The sequence below is a fragment of the Chelon labrosus genome (assembly GCF_963514085.1).
Source record: "Chelon labrosus genome assembly, chromosome: 4".
In the NCBI taxonomy this organism is placed as follows: domain Eukaryota; kingdom Metazoa; phylum Chordata; class Actinopteri; order Mugiliformes; family Mugilidae; genus Chelon; species Chelon labrosus.
In genome coordinates, this window is record NC_140340.1 from 23,997,468 (window position 1) to 24,009,747 (window position 12,280).

The following is a 12,280-nucleotide window of genomic DNA, read 5'->3' on the forward strand; positions in this document are numbered from 1 at the left end:
GCCCTGTCTGCGTGCGGGATGAGTGTCTCTGGTGACCGTACAGCCCTACAGATAGAGGGACAGACGGACAGGCTGTGTGTGTGCGTGTGTGCGGGCAGAGCTGCGGTCAGTCCAGCCTCTGGTCTGCTGCACCACCAACGCTGGAAATAACCGCCTGGAGGCTGCTTGCTGTTTCCTCCTCTGGCCGCTAGATGTCGCAGCAGCTGACTGGCTCACTGCTGCGTTCATGTGCTGCTCGTAAATCACTGCTTCCCAACATTTTGAGACAGTTTTGACATAGTGGTGGTGCCAAAGAGAAAATATGAGCTTATTAGAAGCTATTAGACTTTTGGTTAATTTATAATACTACTCCAAAATATATGTTGGAGACCAGTGTAAAAAAAAACATTTGTGACCATTAATGTATAAATAATGTATAAAGATTAATTATTTTATGTAACACAACCAGTTTAATGTGTTTAAAAGCAAGTTAACAATTCATGATGGTTTAATTGTAAAATTGCAAGATATCCATAAAAAACATTGCAATCAAAATATTAAAGCAACCACATTAAATTTTTGGGTTTTTTTGCCTTTTTGTTGACACTGTTGTCCACTTGAAAGGTGTCATTTTTTAATTAGTGCTGTGCTGTTACTATAAACTCTGACACACGAACAGGAAGCTATCAGACCACCAACCTCAGGCTCGTTCTCGCTTTTAAAACAGTCCCAGTGTTTAAACATGTTTTATTTTGTTGCGAATATGTCTCATGTTTAGTAATTGTGCACCACAGTCATTTCAAACGGAAAGGAGGATTACATCAGTGATGGACAAGAGCAACCAGGCAAATGACACACGATTAACAAATACTTTTTTAATATCAAAACAGAGCTACAATCCAACATACAGAGAACAGTGGCAATGTGGTGAAACATCTGCAAGCTTCATACTTTTACAAAACAACGTGAAAGGCTTCATCATCCAAAATCTACGGTCTGTAAAATGCGACAGAGGAATCATGGACACACTTAAGTGAAACAATAAATCGCGTCCCTTCAACAACATGTACATTTATTTACAATCTGATACGACGAGGACAAGGGTCTGAAAAGTCTCATCGTTTTCAGGATTTTTTTTCAGTTTTTTTCTGTAATCAACGTATTTTTAATTACTTTATTTATTTTTTTAAATAAAATCTTATTTTTTTATCCTTACAGTCACCACAGATACCAGAAATAATCAACCAGAAACACTGATCTGTGACTGTTTGGATCTGCTGATACTTTCATTCTTCTAAGCCAGGTCTGCACAGCGAAACAAAACGTATGTTTGTGAAGAAATAGTAGAAAAAGTAATTCAACAGTTTAGACCAAAAAGGTAGCAACGTCTCACCCTGGAGATTAACGTGAAAGTACTTTTCTTTCTCCCCACGTTGGCTTCTGATATACAGTTCATTATTTCAGTGGAGGAAGAGGAGGCTCTCAGAACTGCTGCAGGATCAGCTTCTTCTTGCCGTCGTGGCTGAACCTGTTGGAACGGAAAAGGTCGCTGTCGTAGAAGGCCGACAGGTTGTGGATGTTGATCTGTCTCGCCTGGACGAGGAAGAGGGTAGAGAAAAAGAATATATCAGCTCTCTGCATCATTTTCTCTCAAGCCTGGAACAGCCCTAAACACCAGCTGAAACCCACAAACACCCAAGACTGTTTGGGTTTGACAGCAGGGGTGTTGAACTCATTTTAGTTCAGGAGCCACATAGAGCCCAGTTTGATTTCATGGAGGCTGAACCAGTGACATAATAACCTGTTGCTTTAATGCAAAGAATAACTAGTCCATTATGAAACTGTTTACATTTAATGAAATATCCTTTTACAAAACATTTTATGAGAAATTTCTTACTCTTAACAATAAAAGTGCAACTTTGGCACCATCAGCTGTTTAGTTCTGGGTCTCAGCTACTGTATGTGTAACTCTGACTAAAACAGTACGACCCCTAGTGGACAACTTAGGACACCTCTGTTCTACACTATAGAGCAGACCAAACTGCAACGTCTTTTCTGAACACAATGAGCTGAAAGTTTCCAACCCTGAGTTTGACCCACTGATTTCACACTGCGTTACATACTGATGTTGTAACCACAACATGACAACCATTTGAAGACAGCAATAGACTTTATATTGCATAATAACATAGTACAAATCAGCATTTTATGCAGCGTGTTTATTTATCTGTACCTTCTCATGCAGATCTTTCTCTGGGATCTCGATGGTGTCGTTCTGGACTCCGTATCTGTTCCGCTGGTAGGCAACCTGCTCAGCCACCAGCTGTTTGAGGATGAAGAGCAGCAGCTCGTTGTTGTCCCTGCGGAACGCCAGGTAGCGGGCAAACGTCTGGACGAAAACACAGAGACAAGAGGCTTTTCATCAGTCCCTTATTGACGCCGTTCTTATCCCCCACCCCAACTTCATGTACAGGTTGTTATTTTCAGAGCAAAGCCAAATCGGCAGTTCCTGTTTTCAGTGAAGCCACTGATAAACTGACAAATCTCACCTGCTAGCGTTCACACTGAAGAAACATTAAAATCCTGATTCTCAGACAACTTTCTGGATTTCTAATGAACATTTCTTTTCTTGATTTCTAAGCAGATTTATCAGCGTTCACTGAGAAGAAGGCGTTTGATGATTTTGAGAACAGCAACAAACCTTCCTCATGCTCCTCATGACGCTGAACTTCTGCGTGTCGATGAAGCTCTCCAGCATGACCCTGATGGCCATGTTGACGTCGTCCTCCAGAACGTAGTCCCTCAGGTGAATCTTGGCGTGGGCCTCGGCCATGCGGATCATGGACTCGATATGACGAACCGTGATGGGGATGCTGCCTGTGGCCTGTCAGTGACAACAAAGCAGAGTTAGGGATTTTCAGGGTAATCATAGACTATAGATGTTACTAAATAAACTCCTCATGCTTTCTTCAACAACAGTTTTTTCTAAAATCACTTGGTGTTCAGCAACTTGAAGTTCAGAGGGCTCACCATTGATTCTTTGCGCAGGTCACTGTAAATGCGAGCCACCTTATCCTGGTCCATCTGGTTCAGTTTGGGGTGGATCTGCAGGCAAAAAAAAAAAAAGGCTTTGAGCTTCAGCCACATCTTTCCATTCAACAGATGAAGCAAACAGACACAACCAAATATTTACTCAACCAGATGGTTTCCTTAGGGCTTTTTTTTGTTCTTTCTGGATGCGCAAATATAAAAAGTCATGAGATCGTACCCGCTCCTTGGCGTAGATGATGTACTTCCTTAGGAGCTCCTGAGGAATCGGTGGCACGTCCGACGTGTTGGGGAGAACCAACTCCTCTAAGGCCACACCCCCTTCCTTGTTGCTAGGGTGATGCTTGATGTGTGACCCAACAACGAAGCGCGCCAACATCTCATCCTGATTGTAAAAAAAGAAAAGAAAAAAAAAGACCATTCCATTTAGAAATCAGAGAAGATTAGTACCAGTCTGAATTCAGATTTTGTTTAAATCTGATTAACTGCTTTATACTTATTTAACCCCGTCTGTCATATTTTAAGGTTTCCGCCAAATAATTTAACTCCTGGATAACACAGACGACTTCTCCAACCAACCCTAAGTACTGTGCTGAATTGATAGGGCTTGTAAAACCTAGTCCTACCCCAGCAACATAATATTCCATTATATGGTTCTTGACGTGACGCGTTTCCTGAATAATTACATCTGACGTGGATTATCACACTTTTTCTACCAACATGTTTGCCGTTGCATGCCATATACCCAATTTTATTTAGTTCTTGTTGGCTGAAATTACCTCTTCTAAGAAATACTTCCACATCCATCAATTATGCATATTTTTGCTGTGAGGTACTCCTACATCTGATCAGATTGTTGTTGTCTTGATATGTAGTACCGGTGGTTTAAGTATGAAGTTTGTACTGTTCAGAGTCACAGATGGCGCAGCATGTTGCATGTCGTCATGCTGCGCACCGTGTACACCTGCAGCCAGGCATTAATAGCATACCTGCACAGGGTCAACGGTGTCACGGACGACACACAGCACGTCAAAACGAGACACGATGGGCTCCGTCAGGTCCACGTTTTCGGCGAAGGTCAGGGAAGGGTCGTACCTGCCGCCTGTAAGGAAACGGCAGATGAAGCCTTTGTGGCCACTCGAAGGCAAACACACAACAACAAAAACGGTATATGCAACACAGTGTAATGCAAAAACCAGATCTGTGTGCTGAGAAATCCGCATTTTCAGTGTAAAAGCAGATCAATATTCAGTGTCCTAAAATAACCTTTCAGGCAGATTACAGAAAAATTGTATGCAAGAATCTCACAATACTGCTGTCAAATCCTGCAGTGTTACGCTGTTCTACACCATCTAATAATCATGAGATTGTGCATTTCTTTTTCATTTTTCTTCTAGGAATCCAATTCGCTTGAAAAGTTTTCAACCCCAAACTTCTACCCACAGGCTGGACATACAGAAGTGTGAAAGCTTCTAATCATAGACTATCTCATGTAACTGTACTTGAGCGTTTACATTTTCATTTTGCAAATTGTTCATATTTTAAAGTGCCCTTATTTCTATTCATTTATCTATTTTATTCATTGTTGACAGCAAAGAACTTTGACAGTGATTTCACACTGCATTACTCACCGATGGGGTTGGAGGCAGCGATGACGGTACACCTGGCCTGGAGCGAGGTGACGATGCCTGCTTTGGAGATGGAGATGCTCTGCTGCTCCATGGCCTCGTGGATACTCGTCCTGTCTGCGTCGTTCATCTGAGGGAGACACAAGTCTGGTTACATACTTGTTTTTGTTTTGTTTTTTTAATCATCAGGGCACAGCTCTTAGATCTGATCGTGGATTCACTCTCGTTTTCCTCTCACCTTATCGAACTCGTCGATCAGACAGACTCCACGGTCGGCAAGCACCAGCGCTCCGGCCTCCAGCGTCCACTCGCGGCTCACAGGGTGTCTCTGAACGTAAGCGGTCAAACCGACAGCAGAGGCCCCCTGACCTGTGGTGAACACGGCACGGCTCGCCACCTTCTCCACATACCTGCAGAAACATTTATTTTTTTTAAAAAATTTAAAAAAAACTTCCTTTTTGTGACAGAATAGAGGACTTATAGAGTTGGTGGGGGTTGGTGCAACACAATAAATTACAGTGTCGTCAGCATACGGAAAGTTGAGTCAGTAATATTCTGTCTGAAGCAATTACACATATAATGTAGATAACAGTGGTCCCAGAACCAAACCTTGTGGGACCCCCTTGTGGACTTGCAATAACTCTGGGGTAACACCCTCTAACTGTATAGGCCTTTTGATGCATCATGACCTGGATGACTGAGAACCTTCACAGATAAATGAAGCAAAGGTCCAGCATGTTTAAACTTAATTCATCTAACACGTACTTGAGGAACTGGGACTTGGCGGTTCCTGGGTCTCCACACAGCAGCACATTGATGTCGCCACGCACCTTGTGTTTCCCACCTGAAGGAGAAAGTAAGAGAGTTTATGGACCAGTGGGAGGGCGACACACAGTTAATCCCTCAAGTTCACAGCCAAGAGTATTTTACCTGGATTCTTGGGCTCCCCTCCGAACAACGACAGGGCCAGAGCTCTCTTGATGTCCTCGTGAGCGTAGATAGAGGGCGCCATGCTGGCAAAGATCTGCAGAGAGGAGAGAGAGAGAGAGAGTAAAAAACATCTGTACAACACTGAGGATTAGGATTGAGGCAGTGACACAAAACTGAAACTGAACCACTGTCTTAGTATAAGACATGTATGGATACAAATAAAAAAAAAAAAAATGAAAACTACATTTAAAAACAAAAAAAAAAAAAAGGAAAAAATGATAACCGGCAGCTGAAAAACTAATCTTTGTCTAATTTAAACAGTTTAACTGCTTTGAATTGAATGTACTTAGTAGGGCTGAAACGATTCGTCGAGTTACTCGATTAACTCGATTACAAAAATTGGTCGAGGCAAAAACTCTGCCTCGAAGCCTCGTTAAATTCCTATGACGCGCACTATACGCGCAGGGATCTGATTGTTCCACACGGACCGTTGTTTTGGAAGCACCTATGCAAGCACACCACCAGCACGATACATTTTGAATTTAGTTGGCGCGATGGTGGAGAGTAAAGATGCCCATAAACGGCAAAAAATGTCTAAAGTTTGGGATCATTACATTCTAAAAAAGGAAGAGAACAAAGTGCAGTATATATACTGCAAAGTAGACCTGGCGTACCACAGCAGTACAAGCTCAATGATCCAGCATCTAAACAGAAAACATCCACATGCTGTTTCACCAAGCGTCGCTGAAACAAGGTAACGTAACCTAAACCTGTAATTAATTAATGTTCGCTGATTTTAATCGCATACTGTATGTAGCGATGTCATGATGCGGTTTGACTAGATATGATGTTTAGCTTCAGGGGCGGAGTGGCAATCGGGACGACCGGGCCGGCCGAAGGATTTACGCAGCGGATCACAAATTGAGCGGCCGCGAGGCGAACGCGACCGGCCTGAGCTTATTAGAATCATTGACGTTACTAAATTCTCCGCGAATAGCGGCCAAATACTCCCCACATACTCCCCTATCATCACAAATTGAGCGGCCGCGAGGCGAACGCGACCGGCCTGAGCTTATCAGAATCATTGACGTTACTAAATTCTCTGCACCCTCATCTCTCTCACTCTTCCTCACGCACAGCACGCGTTCACAAACAAACACACAGGTTGCTAGGTTACCCCAGAAATTATGTATTATTTGTTAGTAGCCTAATGGTAAATGCTGCAGGTGTAGAAATCTACATAAAACTGATATTTACTTTGATGTCAGGGATAGATTACAGCATGAAACTTGTTGTGCATATTAATAAATTAAATTGCTTTTTGTTTTTACAGTAAGTTCGCTTAACTGTATTGTTATGTAATTGTTGGCACTGGCACTTTTAATGGGTAAATTGCAATACATGGGCTTAGTTTTGGAGCCAAATGTTGGAGTTGGAGTTCTCTGTTTTTTTGAGAAATAAAAGGCAAATGCTTGATCATTTTACAGCCACATAATTTTCGTTATGCATCATTTGTTTTGGTTGTTTAAAAACGTAAAAAAAATATCCGATTAATCGATTAATCGATCGATAAAGTGCTAGATTAATCGATCACAAAAAGAATCGATAGCTGCAGCCCTAGTACTTAGTTATATTAGAATTGTATGTTTTACATTTCTTTAATCAAATCTTCCACACAGCATAGCTTCAAAAATGATTTTTGAACGACTCGGGCAGTTTTAACACTTCTCTGCATGAAAACTTGGAGAATAAATGGCAACATCTAGTCGGTCTAAAAATGTCTTACTTTGTAGTCTTTGTCGCCTTGATATTAAATCTTTTCTGATCTTATTGTCAGGAGTTGATCGTAAAAGCTGCTGTTACTTTCTGATATACGAGTGTTTGTGTGTCCAATTCCTCACCCTCTCTCCGATGCGTTCGTCCTTCGACAGGGCAACGATGGCCTTGACATCTTCGTCGGTCAGCTCGGCCACGGCGACGCCCTGGTCTCTGCGGGTGATGTGATTGGCCAGGATCACTGTGGCGAACACGGGGAAGCCGTTGGCCATGTTCAGAGAGCCGTCGTAGTTGTTGTGGTAGATGCCTGTCAGCTCCTGAGAGAACGAAAATAATAAAAAGGTTAAGTTTAAACATAATGCAAGAAAAATGAAATATTGCTCAGATTTTAGGATTAGCATCCTCTACTCCCATATTTTTACTAAATATAGTAGTAAATATATATATATATATTTTTTACTATATTTAGTCATTAGAAATGAAAATATGCAGTCATAATTTACTTCTCTTATATTCCACTACTCGGCATCAACATCCACATTTATTAAAATATGTAACTTCTAAGACTTGGATAACAAACCTCGATAACATTATCGTCTCTTGGACATTTTGAGAAAATGTATCCTCATATCAGATAGCTTTATTTCTGTGTGAAGACTAAGGTGTTACATTTATATTAACTCACAATCTCGTCTCCTGGTTTGCAGCTGTCCACCAGGTCAGCCAGCAGGATGGCGTCTTTAGAGCGAGGGAGGCGACCAGCAGCCACCTTACCGGGACTCTCCTGGATGGTGATCCTCTGGTAGTTCTGGTACACTGTCTACAGGAGGGAGAGTGCTGGTTAATTCACTCGACAGGTTATATTATATAACTGGACAGATTACGCGTGGTAATCATCCAAGCAGCATTTCCCCCGAGCCTCCTCTCACCTCCTCCATGTTGATCTCGAAGGGCCCCTGGGACTGACACTCGGGACAGGAGCCCGGCTTCACCTCCTGGTTCTGGGACTGGAAGAAGGGCCCCAGCACGAAGTTACACTTGTTACAGTTGTACTTGACCATGCCGAGCTGGGGGAGGACGCTGGTGCAGCTGCTTACTACGCCGCTGGTCCGGATCAGCTGGTTCAGATGGAGCTGCCTAAGGAGGACAGAAGAAGATAATAATTTATAAAGAGCAAAAAACTTTAGTCATCGATAACTTTTTCTTTTTTTGTTCCATCTTTCCAGGAGAATTGTCTTTTTAGCAAATGTTAGTGCAATCAATATGGGTTGCTCATATTTTAATATTTTTTTAGTATCCAGTATCTCCAGACTAGTCCTTGTGTTTCTTATTTCTTTCACTTTGAAATTGCACCATTATTAACCGTCCCTTCATCATTATTAACATGCAGGGCTACTAAAGCAGAAATCATGTTAATAAGCTGTTGCATTTGCTTATTTAGTAAACTGAAAGTTTCTTTGCTTTCCATTTTGGGTTTGTAAAGACAAATATGTTAAACAGTCAAGTGTCACCTGAGCGATCGGATCTCCTCGACCAGCGGCAGGTTGCAGATGCGGACATGGATCTCGTGGGCGATGCGGTCGTATTTAGGATACATGGCGAGCACCACTTCTTTAGCCGCTTCGTCGAAAACCTGAATAACAGTTGTAAGAACACATGCTGGTTTGTTTTGATGGCTCTGAAGATGCACTCACAGCTCTGCACCATGGAGGTAGACAAAGAAATCACATTTAAATTTGTCTAAATAATAATAATGATGATAATAATAATAATAATAATGGAAAGGTTACATATTGCATGAGACAGAATAGATAAAATGACCAATTTTGAATTTTAAGATCAGTTGATATAATTTCTCGTAGTTCTAGGCTTAATCTCAAGACTTTAATTAACTAATAAGACACAAATACACTTAGAGGCTCACAGGATGGGAGAAGTAAACTCACCTTGAGCATCTCAGTCGGAGCCTCTGGCAGGAAGTAAGCCAGAACGTGTTCTCTGGCAGCGAGGTCTTCGTAGTTTACAACCAAACTCTCTTTATTCTCTGGAATTACAGATTAGGACACAGGTTACCCTTTAACTCATATACCTCAAGATGTCTGCCTGGACATTTTTGCTTATTTTGAATATAAAAAGGTCAGAAAATGTCCAGTGAGTAAGTGTTTTTGCTCATTTTTCCAGAATAAAGTGCGCCTGCACAAACGTGCTGTGTGCGACACATTTGGTTTTAAAGGGTTAATGAAACTTAAAACCTGTCCACAGTTTATAAAGGCGATGCTACCTTTGCACATGTCACTGATCTTCTCCTTGAAAACATTGTGGCCGTTCTCGTCCACGTGTGTGCGCAGGAAGTTCTTGAAGCGGTTGTAGATCTCCAGTCGAGGAGCCGCCATGGACACCCACTCCCTCACGGTGTGACCCTGCAGGACAGGAAGACGTTACAAGAGAAAGTCCACCAGAAAGAGTCGGACCTGAGAAGCTCCAGAAGATTAATCATTTCATTACAAACCTTCATGTCCTCCAGGTTCTCGATGCTTTCTATCATTTCCTCCTCTTCTCCATCCGCGATGCCCTCAGCAGCACGCTCGGCCAGTCGCCTCCGCCGAGCGGCCGGACGCTCGTCATCCTCGTCTTCGCTGTCTGCACAACAGCAAATTAATAGGTTATCGCTCAGTCACCGTCCCAAGTCCACCTACTCAGATTAGCACCATTAAATATGAAATCACTCCTCCTCCCTCACCGTAGAGCAGTCCTCTCCTCAGCCGTCCACTGACTCCTTGCTCCCTGTCCCTCCTCCTCATTGCCTCCTCAGCAGCAGCTCTGGCCCCAGGTGACAGCTCTGATAGATCCTCGTCATCCAGGTCCAAGCCTTCTGCCTCGTACTGATCTAGCGCCGGGATGGCACGGTAATCCCTGAAAAAGGAGACAGAGAGCGTTGATACAGGGATGAAGTCCTAAAACACAAAATTAGTGTGTTAACTGCAATTCATTCTCACCTCTCCATCCCGTCCCCAATCAGCTCCTCTCCATCTCCTTCTTCCTCCTCCTCATCTACAGGCAGCTGTCCGTCTCCCAGCAGCCCCTCCGACTCATCCTCAAAGGGTGGCAGGTCTCGTCCGGGGCTGGAGGTCAGGTCTCCTCTCCTGGAGGCTCGGCTGGGGCTGGTGGCCATGTGGAACGACTCAGAGGAATCCTGTGGACACAAAAAAACAAGAATTCTTTTTACTTCCAGACAAGCATGTGGCTTCCACTGCTAACACGAGTACTTAAGTTGACATCAGGCCTTTTATAAATGTAGATTATGTGTTTTATTTTTACAAAGTACCAACTGAAATCCATCATTTTTACAGGTGTATCACAATCTACAGCATTTAGTGTCCTTTAGATACTTATTTAATTAGTTTGCTTGAAATTTACTAGACAGTAGACATGTACTGCAGCAAGTGTTAAATGCACAGTGTTTAAAGACAGAAAATAAAAATAGCAACAAAATCTCATTACATGAAGTACTGATTTTTACAGTTTTTATTCTGACCTGAGCATTTTAATGTTCTTCAAAAGCCTTAGCCAGCAAACTTTTAAAATCTAAGAAACTCTGTCTTTAATGACTAATGTAGTGTAGTAAAGCATGACTGTGCATCTACCTGAAAATGTATGTTTGTCATAGTCTCTGGAACTGTTTACCTGTGCACATTGGGATGGTCCAGACACTTCCTGTTTTTAAATCCCTTCTAAAAACTCAATTTTATTCTTTGGCATTATTTCAGTTTGAGGGCTGCTCTTTTTATTGAGACTTTTTATCGTGTTTTAATCTAGTACTTTTAAGTTTTTTAGTTTTTAGCTCTTCATCTTTGTTTTTGTGTTGACTGTGTATTGACAATGACATAGTATGACGTAATAGAGTAGTTCGAAATAAATGCATTAAGTTACATCCCAACACTGACCATGTAAAAATGACCATGTGGCATGTTTTGCATAAAAATCCGCATCTGATGCAGCTTTTGGTGCTTAAGTTCTATCTATTATCAAGTAATATCGGTATTTATTTCATATCACTAAGTTGTAATCATATATACTTTGGAGATATTTTTATCTAATGTGTACGTAGTGACAAAAAGAAGCTCAGCAGCCACATGGCAGGTCTCCTTCTTCCAGCAAAATGACAAACAAAACAAACTGTTTAACGGATCACTAATCCAAAGCGTTTATAGCAGAATATGTTTCTAATTTAACACAGATTCAAATTATAAAAGTACTGTAATTCAGATGTCGAACACAATATGATCTTAAGTTAACCCTCTCCGTCATTGTTGTGATCCCGACAAAAGCCCAGATGTTATTTACCACGAAAACCTCAAAATACGAATCTAAAATATTCTTTATCAAACTTATTTCTCCTTCTGTAGATAAATTAAACCCAGCGGTGAAGCATTTAGTCCGTTTTTAATAGTTTTAACTCACCGCCATTGCTGCTCGTCTGTCTCTCTGTCTCTTCTAAAAGCTCTTCTTCCTGCCGGTAGTCGCTTTTCGCGCGAAATGACCACATGACACTCAAAGCCCGCGAAAAATCATTAATATTCAATAAAGGAAACTGACGTTCAGCCTTCTCATTGGTGAATTTGTTTGAAAGGGGCGGTTCCTCTAGGGGAGTATGTTCGGTTTGATGTAAAAAGTTCAGTGAGGCTCGTTCAGCCGCCTCCACAGTGTGTAAGCGGTGCACGCCGCAGAATAAAACAAACTCATCTTTTGTTTTAGTTTAGAGAAGGGGCGGGATTTATGACGTGTTATTTTTTCCCGGGAATATTTCGGCTGCGTTCAATTTCTTTTTCTTTGCCTCCTCTTATCCTTACTAGACAGAGAGGAAAGTGCTTCCTACACGGTCCTGTTATTCTTTATTATTTTGTGGAACAATAATAAGA

The 12,280-nt window shown here is 41.9% G+C and overlaps 1 protein-coding gene across 1 annotated transcript; it reads right to left on the bottom strand.

The window, feature by feature from the left end:
• Positions 1-612: 612 nt before the first annotated feature.
• On the bottom strand, positions 613-11,877 carry mcm2 (minichromosome maintenance complex component 2). Its single transcript, XM_084543171.1, has 20 exons — positions 11,823-11,877; positions 10,358-10,554; positions 10,102-10,274; positions 9,871-10,001; positions 9,643-9,781; positions 9,308-9,405; positions 8,873-8,994; positions 8,291-8,498; positions 8,047-8,181; positions 7,487-7,678; positions 5,586-5,679; positions 5,421-5,499; positions 4,894-5,065; positions 4,659-4,785; positions 4,017-4,129; positions 3,248-3,412; positions 3,010-3,084; positions 2,681-2,863; positions 2,213-2,368; positions 613-1,572 (listed from the first exon to the last, which is right to left on the bottom strand). Exons 1-20 carry the CDS (start codon positions 11,826-11,828, stop codon positions 1,462-1,464), a joined length of 2,676 nt encoding a protein of 891 aa, XP_084399297.1. The 5' UTR covers positions 11,829-11,877; the 3' UTR covers positions 613-1,461.
• Between the last annotated feature and the right edge of the window lie 403 nt (positions 11,878-12,280).